At 39.5% G+C, this 26,403-nt stretch overlaps 1 protein-coding gene across 1 annotated transcript in view; it reads right to left on the bottom strand.

Annotated features, from left to right (window-relative positions):
- Positions 1-25,495, bottom strand: part of LOC116504512 (LIM homeobox transcription factor 1-alpha-like) — a 94,542-nt gene extending 69,047 nt beyond the window's left edge. Inside the window, exons 1-2 of the mRNA XM_032211548.1 lie at positions 25,438-25,495; positions 12,469-12,655 (exon numbers count right to left, since the gene is read on the bottom strand). Coding sequence (XP_032067439.1) covers positions 12,469-12,655; positions 25,438-25,495 — 245 coding nt within the window. The remainder of the gene's footprint in view (positions 1-12,468; positions 12,656-25,437) is intronic.
- Positions 25,496-26,403: the final 908 nt, after the last annotated feature.

Consider the following 26,403-nt stretch of genomic DNA (forward strand, 5'->3'; position numbering starts at 1 on the left):
AATTAATTATGCTTCATTAACCTGTGGAATTTGCTTCTGTGTCTCATAGTGTCATCCACCAATTTACATGGCCTTGAAAGAAGAATACAGAACACTCAAGGCATGGAGGCTATCTGCTCTCTCATTCTCATAGTCAACTTTTGAGGGAGTGCTTTAGTGTATGTTCAGGTCTCTGGAAACAATTATTGTATATTTACCAACTGGAGGACTATTTTTATATTCTTTTTTTCAGTTCCAGATTTTAGGCTGTACTGTGCTTTTATAGCTGCTAGGATGGCATCCTAAGAAGTAGGTGATTCCTCAGATTTCTCTTGGAAATCGGAAGAAATAGTTGCCAACACCATAAGAGGATTTTCCTCTCCAGCCTCTCTTCCAATGGCTGAGGCTGCTTCACCACCCCAAAAAGCTGATGTGAGAAAGACCCAGAGGAAGGAATTGAGAAGGGGGAAATGCTAAGAGAGCTGTAGGTCTTCTTCTGAATGCTCCCCTATACTCTGCCATGACCCCTCACTCTGGGAGAAAATTAAATCACTTCTGAAACTGATACACATTATTTCCAGGTTTACAACAGGAAGGTAACCAAAATGGCAGTAATAATAATCGTAGATGATTTGTTCCTCTGCCCCCTTCAGCATTATGAAGATGAGCCCAGCATGGCACTGAGTGTGATGAAAACTGATTATCTGATTAACCAAAATTGATTCATCTGAATACATTAAAGATGGTCCATGTGAAGAGCGGGGGGAGGGGGAGTTGTCAACTTATTTTCCAAAGCATCAGAGGGTAGGACAAGAAACAATGGATGCAAACTAATCAAGGAGAGAAGCAGCTTGGTATTAAGGAGAAACTTCCTAACAGCGAGGACAATTAACCAATGCTACAGCTTGCCTTCTGACATTGTGGGTGTTTCACCACTGGAGGTTTTTAAGAGACAGACAACCACTTGTCTTAAATTTTATAGGCTCTCCTGCTTGAGCATGGAGTTGGCCTACAAGACCTCCAAAGTCCCTTCCACCTCTATTCTGCTTGAATCAGCATGTAAATATGGGAAAGAAAGAATCACATTGCATATCTGGGATCAGTGGTGGGTTTCAAAAATTGTTCGAAACTACTCTGTGGGTGTGGCCTCCTTTGTGGGAGTGGCTTGCCGCCCATGTGATTGGATGGGAGTGGCTTGCTGCCCATGTGACCAGATATGAAGATGCCGACGACACTTGTCAGAACCACCTTAAATTACCTCACACACAGCACTGGCATGCATAAGAATATGATGTATACTTGTTTTTTAAAAGGCATCTTTGGTTTGCATTAAAACAACTTCAACACATGCAATGTTCTGATTGCACCACAAACGCAGTAGTCATCCTTACCTTTCACATGGTTTTATAAGAATGAGCATGATAGTGTAGAGTTTTATAAATATGAGCATGATAGTGTAGAATAATCATATCCAAGGACCAGTGGTGGGTTTCAAAAATTTTTGGAACCTCTTCTGTAGGTGTGGCCTGCTTTCCTAATCTACTGGTTGAACCTCTTCTAACCGGTTCGGTAGATTTGACGAACCGGTTCTACCAAATAGGTGCGAACTGGTAGGAACCCACCTCTGTCTGGGATCTACTGTTGAATATCCCTGGGTTCTAAAGGGATTGACTATGGCAAATCTATGACGGGGCCCACCCAAAACGTAGCCCTTGATGCCTTCAGAATCCTCTCTAACAACCTCCCCATCCAGGTTATCTCGATCTTTTTTCAAATCTACAGTCCTAACATCAGTACAAGGTTTGAACCTGTCCCATGACACCCTCTCTGCCTCTTCTTTCATCACCATCGCTGACCTCTTCCATTTATGATGTAGTAAAATGAAGGCCCAGGTTCCCCCCCCCCCACCGCAAAGCTCTTTTAAATGTAGAGGTAATGAAATCCCTGTTTGTGTCTTCTTATATCTCTCTTTCTCTCCTGTGACCTCTGGCTCTGCATCTGTAGGAAGTGGGCAAATGCTGGTATTTTTATTACCCCAGTCCCGATCTGCTGCCAAAGCTTTGCATCAGTCCTCGGGAGGAGGCTGTGCTCTCTCTTCTGAAAAGGAAGATAAGCCTGGACAGTTAAAAGAGAACTGTCCAAGGAGCCTGCCAAGAGTCAGAGAACTCTCCTGAGTAATGTCCAACGTTTTCCCCAAAACCTCTCCAAAGACCGGTGTGCTGTCTCTGCATTTCCTTTCTCATCAGGCCTTTTGCCAATGGAGGGCCCTGGATCTCTCCTTTCAAAACAACCATATCATACTTCGGAGATGGATGGCAGATTCAGACATTATTCTGTTTTAGGGGTTTGTGGGATAAATTTAACCCCAGTCCGGATTCAGTACTAATGACATTTACTGTTAAGTATATTGATTTAAAAAAAAAAACAACTTAGAATAGAATAAAATAGAATTCTTCATTGGCCAAGTGTGATTGGACACACAAGGAATTTGTCTTTGGTGCTCTCAGTGTACATAAAAAGACAAGATGCATTCATCAAGAATCATAAGGTACAATAGCAATAGCAATAGCAGTTAGACTTATATACCGCTTCATAGGGCTTTCAGCCCTCTCTAAGCGGTTTACAGAGTCAGCATATCGCCCCCAACAACAATCCGGGTCCTCATTTTACCCACCTCGGAAGGATGGAAGGCTGAGTCAACCCTGAGCCGGTGGGATTTGAACCGCTGAACTGCAGAACTGCAGTCAGCTGAAGTAGCCTGCAGTGCTGCATTTAACCACTGCGCCACTTCGGCTCTGCAACACTTAATGATAGTCGTAGGGTACAAATAAGCAATCAGGAAACAATCAATATCACTACAAATTGTAAGGATGCAAGCAACAAAGTTACAGTCCTGCAGTCATAAGTGGGGGGAGATGAGTGATAGGAATGATGAGAAAACTAATATTAATAGTAATGCAGCCTTAGTGAATGGTTTGACAGTGGTGAGGGAATTATTTGTTTAGCAGAGTGATGGCATTCAGGGGAAAAATTGTTCTTGTGTCTAGTTGTCTTGGTGTGCATTGCTCTATAGCGTCGTTTTGAGGGTAGAAGTTGAAACAATTTATGTCCAGGATGCGAGGGGACTGTAAATATTTTCACAGCCCTCTTTTTGACTCGTGCAGTGTACAGGTCCTCAATGGAAGGCAGGTTTGTAGCAATTGTTTTTTCTGCAGTTCTGATTATCCTCTGAAGTCTGAATAGACTCTGAAGTCTATTCATGTTTTCAAGTAATTGTCAGAGTAACTATGGCTCAAAATCAGTAAAATGGACAGACCAACGGAGAGATTTCTCAGTATTGGCCTCTAACCTATGAATTCCTTTCTGAGAGATAAAATGACTAATTTCTCTTGTGGCTGCTTCTTAACAGGTTTTTAAAAATCCTCCTGTTCTCTCTATCCTTGTTGCTTAATGGCATCGTGAAATTTTTATTGTCTCTAATTTATTTTTTTATTTAAAATAGCTTATATTTAATCTGATTTTAATTAAGGTTTTGTGTTTATAAGATCATGGGAAGATTATGCCTTCAAAGAGTAAGACATGGATTAAAAAGAAAACCCAATAAATAGCCAAGAGTTCTGAACTCCTGCCATGCCAATTCATAGCTGGTATGCAAGGCTTGTATTATTTATTAAATATACGCACATTCCCACCCTTTGTCTGAAAAACTCAAAGCAGAAAAAAGAGTCTAATGTTTTTCTCATAGCCACCCTGGCAATAAAATTAGGCAGATATAGGCAACCTGTAGTCAGGTGTTCTAGGCAATAAATCCAGCCACCATCAGCCATGACTGATTATATGTTATGGGAATTATTTTTCAAAATATCTGGAGAGAACCATGTTGCTTAATCCTGGGTCAAGGTAAGGATAAGTTGATCAACTTACTGGCTGAACAAGGTCTTATATCTAGTATGACTTATAGCCATATGTAGAGTAGGTCTCTATATACCTTAGTTCAGTATTCTAATTATTATAGGACAAACTAGTTTCAGTACAGGTAATTCTTGACTTACAGCAATTCATTTAGTAGTGACTGTACTAAGTCACAACAGCACTGGAAAAATGACACACCCATTTTTCACACTCATTTTGATCATGTGACCATGGGGATACTGCAGTTTTCCAATGGTCTTGTGATCAAAATTCAGATGCTGTGGCAACTGACTCATACAGGCAGTCCTCGACTTATGACTACAATTGAGCCAACATTTCTGTTGTCAAGTGAGACATTTATTGAGTTTTGCCCCATTTTACAGCTTTTCTACAGCCACTTTTTAAAGTGAATCACTGCAGCTGATAAGTAAGCTAGTTGTTAAGTGAATCTGGCTTCCCCATTGACTTTGCTTGTCAGAAGGTCGCAAAAAGGGATCACATGACCCTGGAGCATGTCTTTTACAAGACTTTTCCTCTCAGAGCAATCTGGGGCTGGGCCACACATGCGTAGGCCTTGTCAGGCTTGTGTGATTCACCTCCACCTACTGAACTACCAAAGCATTTCCCCACTAAGCTGCAGGTTCCCATCTTCATATTTAGCTGAATGTGGCTTTAGTGCTGTAAATGATTTGCTACTGAAGAAAAGAAATTGACTGGATACGACCAAACAAGGAGACTTGCGAATGAAGCTGACTAAATTGGAGCCTAATATAAAATCTCTCTGCAGCAGGCATCAAGCACAAGGAACTCACTAACTTAAGTAAGATTAAAACTGCAATCCTACAACATTTTCCCAGGAGTAAGCCCCATTGAAGACAATGGTACTTACTTCTGAGTAAACATGCATAGGATGGCATTGTTAATATGTTCTTGAGGTGAGCTCAAGTTGTATTTTGAATTTGTTAGGTACCTTTAATATACATAGTTATTAATATGATCAAATATTACACAAAAAGGTTTCATTAAAATTATTTTACATTTCTGCATTTCAGTTCTTTATTATATGTTTTGAAACTTTTTAATCTGTTTTTTCATATCCCTCCATACTATTATTTTTTAAGTTCCTCAGTACTTCTATTGTCTTTTGTTCTTTTATTTTTCTCTTTCATGGATGCCATGTTCTCTGGAACCTTGTTTAAACCAAGTTAATGACCTTTTTAGACTTCCTCCGCGTGAGTAGGAGTTCACTTTTTAAATAGGAGGAATTAGATGTCACGGGAGGGGGGGAACCGGATTTTGGAGGTGCTTAGGTGGGACATGGCCAAAAAAAGTTTGGGAACCACTGGGTTAAAGGAACTGTGTATGTTTAGCCTAAAGAAGAGGCAGCTAAGGGGAGACTTAAGAGCAGGGACAAGGAAGAAGGTGTAGTTTTTTTTTTACACCAGAGTGCTTGAATGTAGGATAAGAATTAATAGGTGGAAAGTTTAGAAAGAGAGATTTAAACCTGAAATCAGGGGAAATTTCCTGTCATGGGTGCTCCTTCATTACAGGTTTTCAAGCAAATGTTGGACAACCATTTGTCTGGAATGGTGTGAAGACATGTATGTATGTATGGTTGAACTAGATGGTCTTTTCAGCTTTATGTTTCTTTAATGATTCTATATTTCATTGCTTGTCTTCCCCTGGATAGCCCAGCATTACATTTTGAAGATCATCTGTGCCATTGGTGAAGATTCCTAGTCAACCAGATAGAGTTATCTGGAACTTGAGTCATAGCAACTGAGGTTTTTTTTTCTTTTGGTTTGAAACATTTTACTGCTTATCCAAGTAGCTTCTTCAATCTGAGCAAGTTGGTTAGGGGGACCCTGAATGTCAGTCATATTGACATATTGAACAAGATGGATCAGTGGCATGATTGATAAACTTCTAGGCTGATTTCAATGAGCAGTAAAGATGTGCCTTGATCAATTCAATCTTTCAGTGCGGTCACGGACTTGAACTAAAAATTAAAACCTTCAAATAAAACAGAACAAGGCATGATAGTGTATTACAATTGATGGGGGGAGGAATCATTGAGTGTTGAGATGAGCCACGGTGGCACAGTGTAAGTGCAGCACTGCAGGCTACTTCTGCTGATCGCTGGCTGCCAGCAGTTTTGCAGATCGAATCTCACCAGGCTCAAGGTTGACTTCCATTCTTCCAAGGTGGGTAAAATGAGGACCCAGATTGTTGGAGGCAATATGCTGACTCTGTAAACTGCTTAGAGAGGGCTGTGAAGCTCTGTGAAGCCGTATATAAGTCTAAATGCTATTGCTATTGCTATCAAAATCTGCCTAACTTTACAGGCAGCAGAGCAGAATTTAGCTATGTTCAAAGGAACTGCGCCATACTGATCTGGTAGTAACAGTTGTACATGGAGGAGCTATAACATGAGTCCATGAATCCTTATAAAAGGTACTGTACATGAGCTGTGGTTTCAATGGCCCCTTGTTCACAAGAGGCACAATCTTAGCTCATATGAGACTTTTTTGTATTGGCCCTCCAGAACTGCTATGGGGAGAACATTACAATGTCCTAGAGTTAGTGCCCTCTGAAATTTAGAGACACTTACATATGTCTCTTGCTGGTTTGTGAACAGGGCCTGACTGCTAGAACAGATAGATCACATACCTTGTGGAACAGATTCTGAAGCTGGTGTTGAAGCCCCAAGGTACAGTGATGAAGGTATGTAACCCCGGCAGTCAATGTACTCCCATTGAGCATGACGCTGGATGATCAAAGCTCTTGATGTTGGGAGATAACAACCTCCCACCTCTTCTCCTCCAGCCTTGTACTTTCAGGCTCAGCAACAGAATATAATGGACCTGGAGTGTTGGTTAATCATTTCAAAACATGTTCAGGGTGAGCAATTGCTGCAGGCTCGTTTCCAGCTTATCACTGGAAAGTGTCGAAGGAAATACATTCAGGGTGGTGGATGCTCCCTGCAGCCCATTGGGTTTGTGAAGTTGCAACCTAAAAGCCCTCTATTAAGAGCCCATAATAATGGTATTTGAGAAAGTGGAGGGATGTCTGCAAAAAAATATCCACGATACAGTTTGATCCTTCTCACTGGCTGGCAAAAAACTGTGCAAGGACCGAGGGAGGAAATTTTATTTAATCATTCTCAACCAGGGCAGTTTTTCGAGACAGTAAACAAAGAAGGAAGGTCCTTGTCCTTAGGAGCATGCAACACAAGCTTAGTCTCAACAGTGTTGATAGGAAGACAGGAAAGGGAAGGGAGTGAAGGGATAGGCAAGGAGAAGAAACCTACACACTTGGCATTCTTTGGGTTCAAGGAGGGTGCACCAAATGTTCAGGGCAAACATCCAGGGCTATCCTCAGCAGAAAAGCCTTCAAAGGCAGCTGGCTGGATTAACATAATTTTAAAGTATGCAAACAAAACAAGGCACATTGTCACCTGAAGAGGGAAAATCCAGGTTGACATGCTAAGTTGAAGGGGACTCCCAGAAAGACCATAAAATACTGACATTAATAATACTTAATTGCACAACTCTTTCTGTGAATATGTATTAAGGACAATGAAAAAGTGGATTTGATTCCTAGAGGACCAAGGGAGTAAGGCCAATAGGTAACAACAGAATAGAGCAAATCCATGCAGGAACAGATATGATAAAAAAGTACCATAACTGCAAGGGTTCTCCCAATGATACATGTATATCCTGATATTGGCTTTCTCTATTCAGAACAATGAGTCTCCTTCTACATCCTTGAAAGTTATTTCATGTATGTACTCATAAAAGATTTCTGAAAAATGCACCAAGAAAATAATTATTTGATCCAATTAGATAGTTTTTTTTAAATATTAGATTTTAAAACTGAGAACGCTGGATTTTGCAAGCTTCACATCTTAATGTTAATCGACATAGACATATCCATTAATAGGCACTTATTCTGCATTGTTTATTTTTATTTTAATCTGCTTTTGCAGTTAGGACACCAACACTTTGCATCTAGTCAATGGAAATCTTAACACAACTGATCTTTAAGGTGTTTAAATAATTTCAAGCGTACATATTTAATATTATTTTCAATACTTTTTCTGCACTCTTCTCTAAATGGTACTGTTCACATGAATTTCTTTTTATCCACTGCACAGATAAATTGATACATTTATTTACAGATAAAGCAATTCAATTAACAATATCACTGTACAAACTGCTAGCACTGTTAATGAAAACCAACATTGGTAGAAAATGAATTTAGATATGGGACATATAAAGTTCCCATATCTAACAATAAAGATCTATGAGTCAAAACAAAAATGAATATTTGCAAATATTTGATATGTATGGAAATGTCTGACTTCCATAAACAACTTCTGAAAGATAACTTTTTAAATTAAAAAGAAAACCTTTGTGTGCATATAGAATGTACAGCTTCATCACAAAATAGACAGTTAATAAACTTTAGTTCTGATGATATCCAGCATGGTTTGGCTGACATCAATCAAGATTTAATATTATTGCATGTTTACTATGAAATCTTATTAAACATTAGTCGCCATTATATGTCACCATTACATGGGATTTCATGCCAACTAATAAGTACATTGAGCTGCTAATCACCACTATTATATCAGGTGCAAAGAACCAGGAACACTCGCTGAGTTCAGAATACTAGAGAGTTTATTAATGCTACCTGTACACAAAAAACTGGTTAACTAATGGTCAATGCTAAATTGGTGCTAGACAATTCTCAACAGAATTAGGAGTTAGGTCTCTTATGGGAGCCCAAAGATTCTAAACTGATGGCATGTTTAACTCTGCCTTATAGCTCAGCCTGCTCATCTTTTATATATATTAAATAATCCAACACTATTAACTTTCATGAAATGCCAAATATCATGGTCAGTTAATTACAACAGTGATCCCCAACCCCCGGTCCGCGGACCGGTGCCGGTCCGTGGAGTACCTGGCACCGGGCCGCGCAGCGGCCGGGGGCCATGATCGCTGCAGCGGCCGGGGGCCATGATCGCTGCAGCGGCCGGCCGATTCCTGAAAAAAACCTAAGAGCGCCTGCGCAGCTACGTAGGGCTAGCGTAGACAGCGCTAGTAGCGTAGCCTTGCGTAGGCGCAGTTTGTGCTACGCTATCTACGCTAGCCATACTGAACTGCACTTGCGCAAGGCTACGCTACTAGCGCTGGTCATCGACGCGCTCAGCGGGCCACGGTAAAATTATCAAAGGCTGACTGGTCCGCGGCGATAAAAAGGTTGGGGACCACTGAATTACAATATACTAAACGCAACAGCTGAGCAATGTTTAATCACAATATATGTTCTGAGAATATCCAGAATTAGACTTTACAAAGAATGCAAATAAACAGATCACTTTTTATTCTAAACAGTGTAATCTTGGATTACTCTAGACCCATTTATTCTACTTCAGAATTTCATAAATTAACACCACTTTAAGCTTTTTTTATGGCAGGCTATTACAAGAGAAGTCATATCTTCTTTGTACTCTCTTTCTCTCTCTTTTGACCTGAGTAGAGAAACTTGGCATTTAATATCACCAAAGAAGGGAGCGGGCATGAAAAATGATAAAAGTACGCATTTTGCATACACCGTTATACCAGGAGTAAACTTGTATAATCCTCTGCAATTGGCTGTAATAAAGCAGCTAAAGGTTTTTTTTTCTAACTGGGACCTGGACAGCATATAAATAAAAATGATTATTATTTTCTTCTTGCCTATTTATTACTTTCAGAAGGAAAAGATTTGCATGGGCATAAAAGGAACTTCAATGCTGTCCACTCAATTTTTGTTTCCTTTATTAGTTCAGGTATTTGGAGTCATGTTTGCAAGGTAGACATAAGGCTGAGACACTGGCAAAATTAAAAGCAGCTGGAGGTGAGGGTGATTTGTGAAAAATGGGAAGCTACTGGTAGGGAAAAGGTTAAACTTCCTTTTCATCTTCACTTTTCTAATGCAAATTGCGGAGTAAATGTAATGTAGGCACACACAGACAACACTGGACCTTTTTTTTTTTTTTGGAAAGGAGACAAAAGCCTGAGGAATTCATGTCAGGGATGTAGTAGTAGTTTTAGTCGAGGGAAAAGAAAGTTGAGTTTTAAAATAATTGTGAAGTTGTTGGGAATCTGAGGCACAGAATCTAGTTAAATTAGCACTAGGAAAACATAATCAAATGTGAAACATTTTTTTTTCTCATTCACAAAATTGGTTGTGATTTAAAAGGTAAGTCAACAATGTAATATTTCTATTATTATGAGATCAAATAGATTGTCTCACACAAGTTTAAAAAGCCTTTCAACTATGTAGACAAATGTTCTATTATCAACACAACTGCGATTGGGGGAAAAAGTCCTCTAAACCAGTGTTTCCCAAACATGGACATATTACTCCAAGTTGGGTAAAAGCAATTTTTCTTTAGATAATGGCGCATTAATCTATTACCCAATCACAACAGGTATATTTAAACTGACTTAAAGAGTTGTAATTACATTGGGTAAAAAGGATAAGCAGCTTTGGGTAATGAAGGAAAACGATTGGGAAGCACTGATCTAAAATAAACTATGTACTTAAACCTAATCAATGTATTTAGTAATCAGCAAAGAATTGCAGAGCCAGTTTAATGTAGTGGTTAAGGTGTCAGACTAGAAACTGGAAGACCGTTGAGTTTTAGTTCAGCTGTAGGCATGAATCCAGCTAGGTGACCTTAGGCCATCCCCTCTTTCTTAGCCCTAATAAGGAGGCAATGGCAAAGCACTTCTGAAATCTTGCCAACCAAACTGCAAGGATTTTTCTAGTAGTTACTAGGAGTGGAAGGCAGGTAGGCAGGCAAGCAGGCAGGCAGGCAGGCAAAAAAATAAAAATAAAACAACAGTTGTCAGGTTTGGGGCAACCCCCAGAATGGGTCCCATTTACCCTGGAGAGTATTTGCCAGAAGAGAACCTAATACTTCCTTTATGGAAAAGATGTTTCTCAAGCATCATGCTCTCAAGCCAATAACAATCAATGAAATTAATAAGATATAGGAAACTTAGTGCTTGTCTTGGAGGAGGAGGAAGAGTATGTACTGCATACACGTAGGTCTTTCTTTGCACTTTCTTTATAATTTATAATTTCAGATATTTTTATCTCCCAGGGGAAAAAAAAACCTTAATATCTTGTCTGATTTTTTCTTTCTAATTCTAGTCTCTAACTGCTCAGATATCAACTCGATATCTGCGAGACCGTCTTCTGCCACATACTTCCCAACGATAAGATCGCACAGGGAGGGCCTTCTCCGGGTGCTGTCAGCCAGACAATGTCGGCTGGCAACTACCCGGGGGAGGGCCTTCTCTGTAGCCGCTCCGACCCTCTGGAATAAACTGCCCCCAGAGATCCGGACCCTACCCACTCTCATAGCCTTCCGTAAGGCTCTTAAGACCTGGCTATTCCGGCAGGCCCCAGGCTGTTGAACTCACGATTGAGTTCCAGCCCCGATCAGACTGGGTGTATGTTGTGGTCTTTTTAATCTATGTTTTTGTGCTTTTAACTTCTATTTTTAAATGTATTGTTGTAAGCCGCCCGGAGTCCTTCGGGATTGGGCAGCCTATAAATTTATTAAACATCAAACATCAACATCAACTGTGATATTTTAACAACAACTGCCTTCATGCTAACTGTAGTGGCATTGCATTACTGACTTGAGATCCACACATTACATTCTATCAATAACTTTCTAAGCAATCCTGTTCACTTGCCAAACAATTCCTCTCAAACCCATTTTCAATACAGAAGAATAAATTAGCGCCAAATAAGCTAACTCTTGCAGTGTCCCTTATTACTCATAATATATTCTTGTCTCAAAACCGTGCTTTTCTGTTTCCAGAATTCATATTTCACTTGCCGCTGAAAAACTAGTACACAGCTTTCATTAAATTCCATCTAAGAATGGATTGCAACACACTGTTAACAATCTGTTCACATGACAGTAAACTCATTCATTAGAAGTCTTCATCCCTCAGAGAACTATGGTCCTTAGATAAGAAAAGATTGTAACAAAAACGAACACTTATATCATACATAACAGGTCAAAAAGATGCCAGAATCACTCAGATTTCCACCAACAGTATGTCATTGTACAAATATTCAAATGTGACCAAAAGGACCCTGTGGTTTTTGCCTCTCCAATTTTTAGTTGTCCAATCTCTGTTCGACAATAAGCTGCTCTGTTCATCTGTGACATTACAACTGCATGCCTGACAGCTGATGACACCACAACCTCTGCAAATTTCTCTTATGACATCAAATAGCTGTTTACTGCTAATGTAGATTGAAAATTGTTCCTATGATATTGGTGACAACTGAAGCCAACTTACCAACCAGTCAACTCACTTGTAAGTAAGCGTGGTGGATAGATGGATGCATACCCACATATATTTGTATAGACCATAAATACATCCCTTCACAATCATCTTTGAAAACAGTCTTCCTTTTCTCACAGTTGGTGAATTTCTTACAAAGGCAAATACGTAAGCTAATCATTCAGACAGACAAATTTCTGGCACTTACTTTTCATAGTCATGCTTACAGTAGAGTTGCCTGTTGCGACAATAGCATGTGCCTGAGAGAGGCTGGAGGCAAGCAGCACACTTCACACAGCCCTCATGCCAGGAGCGCTCATTCACCCGCAGCAGGAAGCGATCTGAGATTGGGGTGTTGCAACCAGCACAAACCTCCCGCATTTTCGATTCCGAGCCTAATGGGAGAAAAGAATGATAATTGTTGACAAATCTCAGCAGACTTAGATATGAGCGAAGACATTCCACAAAGTTCAAGGTGAAAGTCTTGGGTACAGCACAGGGGTAGGGAACTGTAGCCCCTCCCCCTGATCTTTAGAATATAGCCATTAGCATGATGGGATATTGAAATATATGAAGGGGACTATTTTCTATCTTTGAACTCGGAATGTTACTATGATAAATATGTGATCCTACGCTTGTCTTCTAAGAATCACGTGCCACTGAAGTCTATAGGATTGACTTCTACTATCTATAGGATTGCAATCAGCTGCCTTATAAAAACATTCAGGTCCCAAAGACTCAAATAACAGGTCCCAAGGACCCACCCATACCCTGCAAGTAAATTATGTGTAACTGCAAGTAAATTGCATAATTCTATTTTATTTGCATGGCATGGATTAGACTTTTAAAAACTTTTGATGATTTGATCTTGTAAAATATGAACTTCTGATTCAGCCATATGTATGCATTTACTATTAAGTAGTATGTATTATAAATGTTTTTCAGGTGAGATATATGTAATATCTCTTTTCAGTTGAGCTTGATTCCTGGTGATGTCATGGAGAGATCACTAAAGCCAAGGACTTAATCGCATAAACAGTTTGAGAATCTGGAAATTGGAGTGGGCATAAATTGAAAAAACAAAGAAGCAAAATCCACAAGGATTCTATTTCATGTCCAAATCCTACTTTTTAAAAATAGGTTTCTCTTATTAATTCTAAACCATCCCCAAATCAAGCATCCATAAGTGTTGGAGTTCCAACAAATTAAAGTACAACAATCCAAATCCTTCACAAACCCTGAAACTCAGAAAATATAATCATCCTTACCCTTCATTCCTTCTGAGTCTATTGTTACTATAATAATTACTGCTGCTCGTCTTCTCATAGCCTTCCATCTATCTAGCTCTCCAGCAATTCGGTGCTTTCCAGATGTGCTAGATTTCAAATGTCATCCTCTAATGAGGCTGGGGTTGAAGTCCGACATCTGGAGGGTAGCAGTGTGGAGAAGGCTAATCTGGTCCGTTTCCAGGATTTACAGGTTGAAAAGATAATTCATTGATCATCTTTCCATTTCAGATAGACTTATGAGGGTGGGACAGACTCATTTCAAATTGGCTGTGCGTGATATACGGCATCATCCGATCAGGATTATCCGTGAATGGACCTATGTCAGCCCTTCAGTAGCTTCTCAACAGTACACATGGGTTAAAAAAAACACCATCCAGCATTGAACATTTGCTTTAGGAGGGAGCTAGAAAAAAAGCATAAAACTTTCATCAAATGGATTTCATTCCTTCTTCAGGGCTGAGTTCAGTGGATTATATTAGGCACGTGTCATTTGCTTTTGGTCTTCCTTGCTTTTATTTTCATTTTTTTTAAAAATCATTTTGCAGGCTCTATGTATTATGTATATCTCTGCCCAGCAGCTTAGACTGAAGCTTCTGGCCACATTGGATATTATGCTTTGCAGGGTTTAAACAGAAAGGTGGTGCAGATGCGACAGCTTATTTGCCTCCTTGCTGCTGGTTTTTAGCATGCAAAAAGGAAGCTGGTGCATCTCTTTTTCAGGGCAATTTCAGGGTTTCTGATTGCTGGTGAAGATCTGAGACAAATGCCTGGCTGGTGTTGCATGAATTTTTAAAAAAATCTAGGTTAATTGCTTGAATGGTCAGTTGCTTCATTGGTCGCCAGACGCTTCATCTATTGGTTTTCCCCAGTCAATTGAACTTATTAACAGAGTACAAAGGGAAAGTGCATGGAAAATTAGAGGCAACTAACAAAGAGATCACAAAAAAACAGAGTTACAGTGGAGCCATTAAATGAATGTTGAATTTAAGATGGTCACTGCTAACTCATTCTTTGAATAAAGCAAAAAGAAAATTAGTATGCCATTTAAGCAAGAAACATGTGTATCCACATTCATCCAAACAGAGAAGTTTTCTGGGGAAAAGAGACCTTTAAAAAAGATGAGCGTAATTGTTCCGAGTACAAAAAGTAGACTGATTTTTAGAAGGGCACTGAATGAGACTAGGCATCGTCTTAGGGAAGGAATTTTTCACTTCAAGACAGAAAACTGGGGGTGACTCTTAAGATGGGGCTTACTGCACAGAGTTTTGATAGCGGGCATATTTTAAACAGAATAAACTGACAAGATTAAGATGTATTCTAAAATTCTGTAGCTGAATCTCCTTTTGATCTTTTCCTATGGATTTTCAGTACTCCCACCGTATACAGAACAAAATGTTAGATTAAATTCAAAAATAAATCAGAATTCAGACTTATTTTAAAACAGAGAAGAGCAGAACTAAACCTTCAGACTTTACAACATTTAGATATATTTCCTGCCCATTGCAACAAAGAAATAAACTAGTCTGGGAATTTTCACAAGGAAGCAAACATAAGAAAAAACCCTCTTTTCCATTTGCACACTGATTATTTGTCTCATTGTGTGATGAGACCCACAAAATCATAAAAGAATTCATGGACATTTTGTAACAAATCTTTGTACTATTACCCGTAAGGAAGTTTATTCTGTTTTATCATGCCATGTTTAAATTATTTATTTCAGAACTATTTCATCGTTTTGTGAAATGTTTTGGGAGTGTTCAACAGGATGACAAGTACAGAAATATTTCTCATAACTAAATAACAGACTTCAAAGCTTTTATTTCAAGTTCAATTTGTCTAGAAAACAAATGAGAGGTTGCTGATAATGGAATCTTGCTGATAAATTACAACCAAAACCGAGGTCTTGTTTTCCATGGCTGCTTACAGAATTGACTGTTGGCTCTTATTTCTCCTGTCTGAATTCACTTTTAGCTAGATGTAGAGCAACACCTGGTGTTATATATGAGCAGCATATTATTTCTTATATTGTTATCTTTACACCACTACATCCAGAGACAGGTGCTTCAGGAGGTTTCTGTCTCAGGCACAGAAATAATTTGGCCCATGTTTTATTTCTAACTCAGGCAACACAATTCTCTCTGGCCATGGCTGAAAATCCATTGAGAAGAGAGATAAATTAGATTTGTAGTAAAGATTGATCGCAGTTTGGCTGCACCTTCTCAGGACTGCATGGGGCCTGGTTATCAAGCAGCCCTGGATCACCTCTTCCAGTTGCACTCCTAGAAAGTGTTGCTGGATCCTCAGTGGTGCAAATGTGCACCACAATATTAAGGTAGGGTGAAAAATAAACCCCAACAAAATTGAGTGGATCTGGATTTTGTGTGTGTGTGTGTTCTCTCTGGTTTACGTGAGGTACCATCTTCGATTCTTGTCAAAGGTTGCACTTCTCAAGACAGAGCTAGTGAGCAATTCACACAGATTCATCTTGCGCACCACTTGGACCCATTCCTGGACTTAGAAGCCACGCTCACGGTTACTCGTTCCATGGCCACCGTTTCCCAGTTGGATTACTGCAATGCATTATACTGTATGACAGTAATTGGTAGAACACACAGTTTTGGGTACCCTACGGTTCACCCATATTACACCACTGCTGGATAAGCTGTGCAGGTTTCCAGTTTCTTTCTCAGGAGTGATTGAAGGTGTTGGTTATTAGCTTTAAAGTCCCCAATGGCACAGGACCAGGTTATTTGTGGGATTCTCTCTCCCTGAGGGTATCTGCCACCTCCACTAATTCTGGAAGCTGCACTGACTCCCAGTGGGATTCCAAACACAATTCAAAATGCTGCTTATGTCCTACAAAGCTATCTGTGGCTGAGGGCCAAGTTACTTGTGGGACTACCTATGTCTATTTGCCTTGCTTGTCCCACCAAAACCAGCAGGCACATTCCAGGTCTATCCTGACTATTAGGCAAGTGCCATCTTGTGGGATCTAGAAGCCATGCCTTCTTTTTCATTATGCTTGCCCTACGGAGCACCATGTCCCCAGAGATTTGGATGGTTTTGGCATTAAAGAGTTACAAGTTCCATGGTGTTTGGGGTGAGAGATTACATGACACCCCCCCACACTGTCTGGATTGCTTAGTAACAATTTTACTGACTAGAAATGGAATTAGTTTTCAACCCCAGACATATGCTATATTATTCCTTTATTATTGTATTTTTTAAAAAAATAAATGCAGCTATTTTGGGGAGGGTTTTTTTTACTCTGTATTTATTTATATTGTTTATTAATTCTTTTATCCAGCTTTTGTTACTTTATAGGTAACTCAAGGCAGTTAACATACCCAATGCTTCCTCCTCCTCCTCCTATTTTCCCCATAACAGCAAACCTGTGAAGTGGGTTGGGCTGAGAGAGTGTGACTGGCCCAGAGTCACCCAGTTGGCTGCTGTGTCTAAAGTGAAACTAGAACTCACAGTCCCCTGGTTTCTGGGCCATCATCTTAACCACTACACCAAACTGGCATTCTAGGCTGTATGCTTCCTATGGTCATTGTGGTGAGCTGGGATGCTATTTTCTGTAATATATAGGTATGTATGTATATCTAAATAAGTATATATAAAAAGTTTCAAGCATCTCCATACTCAAAGCAGGAATAAAAGTGATTCCCCACCTCCACTGAGATAGTCCCTTGCATATCCCATCTCCAAAAGAGAGGGAATATATCACTGATTCATAAGGGAACATTTGCATAATGTAAATGGTAATCCATGGGAAGGAATATAAATTCAGAAAGGAGAAAATTACAGAAAAGCCAAAATCAATTGTGTTTTCCAGAGGAAAATATCTAGACTAATATCAAAGGACTATTATATCAACTTACCTAAGGAAAAAAATGATCTTAGTACAAATTGAATAATTTTAAGAGAAATATAATATAGCTTCACACGGCAAAGGAGATTAATCGGATAATTAGCTTGCCTCCTTTCCCTTTTGCTCAAGTGCTAATTCTTGATGGTCAACTTCAAACTTCAGCATTACACAAGGACAGTAGTTTATTCATTCAAGTTTAGTCAAAACAAATCCAGGCTTAGTACAATGTGTAAACCAATATTAATTTTAATATATTGAAAATACTTTAGTAGTAGGGGTGGTCCTAGTATATGCAGAGCTGTCTTAAAAAAAGGCAAAGTTTCCCACCAGAACTCATACAGGAAAAATCTATCAGCCTAGGTTTTCCCTCGCTGAAAAAAGTTCTAAATTAAAACCGAATGGGTTACCAACCTGGCTTACAAGACTTACATCAACAATATACAGTATAGGTCTTTATTCAGCATTAGCTATGTGAATTTAGACATGAATTATTGGGTTACAAATCACACCTCGAGGATCACTGGGTCACAGGCATGATTGTCTTGAAATAGCTTACTTTTTATTTTGAAAGAAAGGTAAGGGTAAAAGAACCAAGAGGTGTGTTTCACTTAATACTTCATTTGTCTTGATCCAAAAAGGAAGCACGTGTGGGGGATATAATGGTATCCCATAAAGAGGAAACAATTCAATTTTTACTCCATGACCACAAAAACAACTACAATTGACTTATGGTATTTAATTGCTTATTACTACGGATCAGAACTCCAATCAAATAAAAAAGAGGTGGGGACCCATGAAAGAATGTGAATTTTTTTAAAGAAAAAAGACCTTTTATTGTGCAAATATTAAGCATATTACACATATATATTAATTTAAGGGAGTCATTAAGCAGGTACATTATCAATTATCAACCCGGTGAAAAAAGAACTAGAGACATCTTCCCATCCATAAGCGTTTGAATTACTGGCGTGAGAAGGGATGTTTTGATAGGCTCTTAACATATTTTTTAATTTTACATGTGAAGGCATTTCAGTTGAATATTTCATCCGATTGCCTTTCACTGCAGCATAAGAAACACATTCCGGAATTCTAAATATGCCTCTTCAACCTTAAAGGTGCAACTTCTGATCTATTTTATATCTCTATATCTATTTAGAAATAAGATTTGCTGACTTTGGTGGGGCTCATTCTGTTACATATATATGGTACAGCAATCGTAATTTCCCCAAACCTTTCATTTCAAGCTACATGTATATTATCATCAAAATAATGGCAATGAAAAGGGCATCAGTAGGAAAAGAGGAATTTTCAAGTTTAGAGGAAGGCAACATTTAATAGAAACTGGAAAAGTATTTGGGGAGGAGGGCCATAAGAAAGAAATTCTTCCCAACAGTCCTATAAAGATTATGGGTGTTCAATGGGTAAGAAATTCTGATTATGGGGAGGGAAGGAAGCACTAAAGGGGATATAAAATGGGATTGAGCATTCTGGAGTAAAAACATGTCTGAATCTGACTTGAAACATTTTCCTTGCTACACATCATTGCATCTCTCATTTGTTTTTGATTGTGTTTGTACTACACAAATAAGTACATGCTGCTGTTAGCTTCTGTATAGGTTACTTGAATAAATGAAAACTTTTATTGTCTTTGATGGTAATTACTGGCATGTGAAAGTTGCAGCAAGAATGCTCCAATCTTTTTCCCCCCCTTGCAAGCGAAAAATTAGACTTAAATCTAAGTTGGTTTATGTTGCTGTGCTGCTAGCCCTTCGGTGGCCAATTGCCAGCTTTTGTTGAAATCTCCAGGTGTTTCTGAACATATCCACTGCTGAGTCTTTGTTATTACTGTTATTACTTAGCAAGGATCATGTAATCTTATATCATTTTAGAAGTTTGAGACCATGATACACATTTGACAGAGATGGATTAGGTAAGATTGTGGTAGGTGTGCAAGAGCAGATCTTGCCCAATCTGATGTGTTGATGGTTACAGTTCCCAGAATTCCTAGCCAGCATATCATGACATCAGAAGATCAGGATATCTTCTCCCAAAGCATTTGAAAGATGGTGCATTGAGGAAAGCTGGGTTAATCTACCTCCACAGTATAAAAGCCATGCATTGTGAACCCCTATAGGCTTTATCAAAAGAATAACAAATCTCATTATTGCCATGTGCCTTCCTGAAACAAGAGAAGAAAGTCCCCAGTTGTCACATTCATCATAAAGGCCTTTTCTTTGGAAGGGAGGGGCATCAAGAGTGGCAGAGACATGGTGGCAGAGTTATTGCTATGGATAAGGTATAATTCTCAGGAGAAGCAGCACCTTTCAAACTTTCCTCCTCTGCCTGGTTATTAAAGGTAGGAGAGCCCTGTCCTCTTTGGCATGACAATCATGCTCTCTGATTTCTTCATACACACAACCCCCCTTTTTTTTCATCCGAGCTAATTCAGAGTAAGTGAACCAAGCAGCAACGAGCATAACTAAATAACAAAGGTTTTATCAGAATCAGCCTTGCAATTCCTTGGAGCTTCACTTTCACAGATATTGTAACCGCAATATATTTCTCTTCCAGTCCTTGGCAGATTTAATACACACCCAGCCCTACAACGAGGGCAAAGGGAGATGGTAATAACTGGGAGCAAGGCTTTTTTCTTCTAACCAAGATCTGTTTTTCTCCCCATATCCACAGCCTGATCATGCCTGCACTCAGACCGAAATTAAAAGTCATAAAGAAATGGAGATGGTTTGGGCTTTGTGAAAACAATCCTCTCTTGTGCAGTGTTATTCTGTTTATTTAACAGCAAAATGCCAAGGTTTGCTGCGTAAGTGGAAACTCTCTGGCATAATTGTCCCAGAGATACCATTCCAATGGTCTCTGTACTCCCTTCCACATATTATTTGCTTCCAGATTGTTTATTTGAGAGTTACTGAGTGGGATATATTTTCCCCCAGACTTCATCAGTGCTTACAGAGGCAATCCAGGAATGTTGTGCAGACTGTGATCCTATATAGACTTACCTGGGAGTAAAACTCTATTGAATAAAGCATAGGCTGCTGACCAGCTCTACTTAACTCTGCAGTGCAATTTGCAGTGCAAAGGAGCTACATGCAAAAGAGAAAGAGGTCCTTATCCTTGAAGGGTCAGAACTGATTGTAGAACAAAAGATGTTTTTACACCATTCTTAAAACAAGCAACAATCCTACCTTCTTTCTCACCTGTGAACCCAGCCTAGAAGGAGGCTAATTTGCAGGAAATACCTAACTTAGTATAGCTGCTTCCTTTGAGCAGGGAGACTTCAGAAATATTTCTCATGTAATTCCCACCAAGTTGAAAGCCACGCCTGGCCTCCATTGTAATAACACCGTTTAGTTCTTGACCAAATTGGCTCACTTTGGCAGGGATGATCTCTGGAGGCTTTCAAGAAGAGATTGGGCAGCCACTTGTCAGAAATAATATAGGGCCTCCAGCTTGAATAGGATGTTGGACTAGATGACCTACAAAGTCCTTTTCAACTCTGTTATTCATTTGCATGATTTTCCAGGCAAAGAATAAATAATCTTTCTGGACATTCTCCCCTGGCATCTATTCTGTCTCTTCCTGGTAACTGCTATCTTCCAATTGTACCCTTCACTGTGCACTAATATACTATGGATATAACATAGTTCGGGGCAAGATTCTCTTCTTTGAATTCATAAATGTCCACATGCATATTCACACATGAATAGAGAGGAGGATTCTCACAAACAACAGGTACCAAAGTTAAATTAATATTTTGCTTAAAATCTCTAGTCTTCATGTTTCCTGAGAACAGTACTAACACAATGTGGGTATTTATTTAAAAAGCCTAAAAAATAGAGCAAAAGCAATCATAATATTTGTGCACTGCTTCTCTAATCCTATCTAATATAAAATAATATTAATTGGATATTAATAAGTCAGTTTCCATAATTATTTCAATGATTTATCACTGTTACTATTGTTTTTGTACTTTTTTATTGGAAAAAAGTACAAATAAAATAACAAACTTGTACTACAAGCAGTCTGGTACCTTTTGAATTTCAATTACAGAAGTTTCTTTCTCTGTATGCTTTTTCAATCAACTATACCGGTTGGGTTTTTTTTTAAATTTACAGTGATAAAGCTTGTTTAAGTATAATTTTAGTACTTGAGATGCCCTACTGTTTATTCGGTAAGATAATTTAGCCTCTTTGATTAATATGAAACAACACTAAAGTGGCTAACAATATATTCAAGTTCAAAAGAATAATGTATGTTATGAAAATGTATACATAGTATGTGTGAACCAGACAATGAGAAGGGAAGGAGGGATTGGAAAGTTGGGGTGGGGGATCTTGAAAAAGCCAATGACAAACCACTTCCAAATTGCTGCCAAAGAAATCACAAGGATGTACACATGAAGTCTCCTGGAGATAAGCTCAATTGGGAAAAAAATTTACTTTTTGAAGGTAGGAAGAAAATTCCAGAATGGAAGGCTTGAATGAGAAAAAAAAAAAAAACCAGTATCCACCCTCTCATACTTGAAATTTAGTTGTGAGACCTCTGGAAGATAAACTCACCCTTACATGGAATTGCATGCTGGCTAGGCAAGTCCAATTGTCATGACAGTTACATTACTTTGTGATGTCATCTAGATTGGTTTGACCCCGAGGGTCTCCACCATCATTGTATTGGATCCCTCTCCCCAGGGATGGGTTCCTGCCAGTTCTAACCTCTTCTATAGAAGAGGTTCCACAAATCTACAGTGCCATTTGGAACCAGTTCCAGCTCCCCCCCCCCCGCCCATCTGCATCACGCTTGCCCCGCCCACCACTCACTGATTGGCTCACCAATCACCCCGCCCACCTCTAAAAGTCATGTAAACCTTAAAGTCTTAAAGCTGTCAAGTTTGAACATCCCTGGGGTTTTTTCCCTAAAGGGTTATGGCTGCAAGGGTCTTGTAACTTGACAGCTTTAAGACTTGCACAATTCAATGCCAGAGATTTCCTGAGCCAACATTTTGGTTGCTAAGCAAGAGCGTTGTTAAATGAGTTTCACCACATTTTACAAGTTGGCCACGCCCACCCAGTCACATGGCTGGCAAGCCACTCCTACTCGGTCACATGGCCAGCAAGCCACTCCCATAAAGCAGGCCACACCTACAAAATTCTAAAAATTTTGAAACCCACCACTGCCTCTCCCAAACTGGAAGGTGAAAGCTTCCAGAAAACTGATGGGAGGGTGGATGTGGATGGCGATCACATTATTCTTTGGTAAGGAGGTTATGCTATCTACCTTGAAAGTGGTATGTCCCCTCTTCAAAAAGCTATCACTTGGCCTAATTATTCTGATCAACTATTGGCCTCAAGTTTTAGGGGAAGTTATTGAGACAGTGGCAGGATTGCAGCTGCAGAATACTCTTGATGAAATTGCTACTTGGCAATTCTACTTGGGTTCAAGCCTTAATAACTCTAGTTGATGACTATGCAATACTTGGTGACATTAGCTGGAATAAGCAAGATATCCTTTGGGCGGCTTGCAAGATTTAGGGTTGGTGGACACTCATCGTAGTCCATTGGATGGAGAAACAAGGCTTTAATTTATCCATAGCAAAACAGAGTGACTCTGGAAGCCTCCTAATTCTGGAAGTAATCCATGCTTAACTTTTGAAAGCGTTTTGCGTCCTGCTTAGAATCCTAGTGCCATCCTTCTCCTTTCACGTAAGAGTCTGAGGGTCATTCATAGCCTTGTCACCTCATGTATGGACTGCTGCAATTTGGTCTACATGGACCATCCTTGAAGGTCAACAAGAAGCTTCAGTGGTCTGGAGTACAGCAGCCTCATACTAACAAGCATGACCCGTTTCCTTCCTGTAACACTACTGAGGACTTGTACAAGTTGCCAATTAGCTTCCAGGTGCAATTCGAGGTTATCTTCTTTATAGAGGCTTTGGGGCTTAGGATCAAGGTATTTGCAAGATTTGCTATTCTAATGTGGAATCTACCCACCTGGTGAGGTCCAAGATAAAGGGCCTATTCCAGCTTGCCATGCTGAAGGAATGTCAACACCAGGGACCTCAGGGGTGAGCCCTTTTGATGAGTTTGACACTTGTCTCTGGACCAGCTTATCTCCAGAGATAAGGATGTATCACTTCTGACACTGCTCTGAAGGGCGGTGAAAACAGGGCTTTTTAAGAGGAGTTATAGAGAAGGATGAAATATTGCTTTTCTAAAGAAGTGATGACATGGGGTTGAATGATTGAGATGTTTATTTTTTGCTTGCTTATTGGTATATTCTATACTTTTTATCCTTAATTGAACCATAATTACTTAAGTTTGGTAAGCTACTCCAAGTCAAAATATTGGTTAGTATAGAAGCTTGTGTAAATAAGCAATTAATAAACAAATAATGCTCTTCATTTAAACCAAGCTGTATTATGTGTAGAAGAAAGAGCCTTTGGCGTTTAAAAGAGTTTGACTTAACTCATAACTAAGTTTCTTGACTAATGTGAAAATGTTAAGCTTCTCACTGGCATGAAAAGTTTTTTTTAATGGAGATTTGCCCCTGTTTTTTTCCCCCCAGATATATTGTTGTGGGGAAGATGAAGTCAGGGTTTGTTCTCAGGTTTGACTAACTTGGCATCGACCCATGTTTTTTCCCCACAGGGAAAAAACAGATCAGCTGTAGATATTTTGCCCCTTGGAGTGAAATACAAGAGATGGGTCCCCTTCTCTCCATCCCTAAAGCAAAAGGTTCGAGGTTGATTTTATTTATATGCCGCCCTATTCCCAGGCGGGACTCAGGGCGGCGCTCAAACCCAAGGAGGGGAAGGGAAACACAAAAACTGCAACAAAAAAAATACAGGGAATTTAAAAACGACCAACAGCCACACAATTCGAGAGGGGAAGGGAACTCATCGACCCCAGGCCTGCCGACACAGCCAGGTTTTAACGGCTTTTCGGAAGGCCTGGAGAGAGATGACGGTCCGAATCTCTGCGGGGAGCTCATTCCAAAGGGCCGGAGCCGCCACAGAGAAGGCCCTCCCCTGGATAGTGGCCAGATGACATTGGCTAGTAGACGAAACCTGGAGGAGGCCTAATCCTTGTGATCTAATGGGTCTTTGGGAGGTAATTGGCAGCAGGCGGTCTCTCAAGTACCCAAGTCCAATACCATGAAGGGCTTTATAAGTGACTTGGAGTTGGGACACCAAACACTAGCTGGTGTGAACTTCAGCCTTGGAGATGAGATTTCCTCTACTTCATTTGAGGACAGCAAAGCTGTTCCACTCTAAGAAGGTGACATGGCATACATTAGAGTCATATGGCTGTCACATAATATTGTTCCATTAAGCCACATTGGTTGCATTCACACAACCTAGCTACTGAATTTAACTATTTGGGGCAGTTGCACCAGGTATTGAACCATAAACAGTTGAATTCATGCATCATGTCAAACTAACAAATAATCAAGGTTAAAATCAGTCAAGCTTAAAGTGTTATACGAATGTAGACTTTATCTCATGAATACTTTAATAGACCCATTCAATACACTACGCAAACATAGAAAGTATAGAATTCCATCAAACTCAGTTGACATAATTTGTTGAGTAGAATATAGAGTTTATTTATTTTTATTTAATTTATTTATTTAATTTGTCAATTGTTTACAAGAGAATAGGTATAAGAATAAACATGAGTATGAATGAAATGGGTACAAATAAATGGGGACTGTAGGATAGGGATGGTGGGCACAATGGTGCGCTTATATACGCCCCTTACAGACCTCTTAGGAATGGGGTGAGGTCAATAGTAGAGAGTTTAAGGTTAAAGTTATGAGGATTTGAAGATATAACAACACAGTCAGGTAAATCAGTGTTTCCCAAAGTCATGCTATAGTGGGACAAATTAGTGTGTAACCAACAGGGACTAGAGGACTGTACAGGGTGTACGCTATACAATCTCACTATCAAGCAACACTCTTTGGAGCTCAACACATTTTCCCAAAACTAGGCACTTACCATAGCCCAAGACTGGCATGGCCTGCTGCAGACAAGAGGGAGCCTCTTCAGTCTTCATCCTCCAGGCCTGGCAGCAGAAGATGGGCCTGTCAAAGAGAAGCTAGTCATCAAAATAGGAGCGATAAGAAAAGACAGACTAGATTATGCTGTACTCAAGATAGGAGAAAGTGTTTGTTTTCCATAAATCCATCTTCAACCTGCCAGCTGGGAAATTCCAAATGGGGTAACTAATTTAGTTAGTTAGAGACTGTTTTTGGATTTTGGAATGGGACTGTCATCATTTGTTCTCTAGCCTCATAACTTGTATGTATCTCCAGCAATTACATCAGGGACAGACAATCTACAGGCAACATATCATCCTTGACTGCAAAAAGTTCAGCTTGAAAGGTCTATAGCAATCTGTGGATGCTATCACGATACAATGCTGCCGGTGATTATTAATTTTTTTCCACCAGGTAAACCTTAAATAAGTTTTTCAACAGTAAAAGCAACTTAGCAGTGGGGCAAATTTCTGAAGAAAGTAATGAGCTGCTTTTTTTCTGGATGATTTGAAGCAGAAGCTGGACAACTGACATACTGAAGGGAGATGGGCAGCAAACAACTCAAATAAATAGATAAAATGTATTTGCTCAAATTCTTGCATAAAGCTGGACTTTTCACTAAGTAACCTTGATTTCCCTTTTCATCTCCATGATTTATGAATCTGCTATTTGTAGATGAGGGCTTTGGTGTGTTCTTATTCATGTTAGAGGAATCACTAACTATATTTAAAAGCCTAGGAACAGTCCCACACTTCTTCTGATCAGTTGGCAATGCTCTCTCAACAGAAGTTGTCGCTGAACAATGGTGTTATTTTTATCATTGTATAAAGAGAAAGAGAAACCTCGTATTGTCCTAAACCATAATGTGATCTGTTTTTTTTTAGGGTCTCTAAAGTTAGGGTGTTATGTGAATCTAGGCAATTAT

The sequence above is a fragment of the Thamnophis elegans genome, chromosome 2 (assembly GCF_009769535.1).
Source record: "Thamnophis elegans isolate rThaEle1 chromosome 2, rThaEle1.pri, whole genome shotgun sequence".
Taxonomy (NCBI): Eukaryota; Metazoa; Chordata; class Lepidosauria; order Squamata; family Colubridae; genus Thamnophis; species Thamnophis elegans.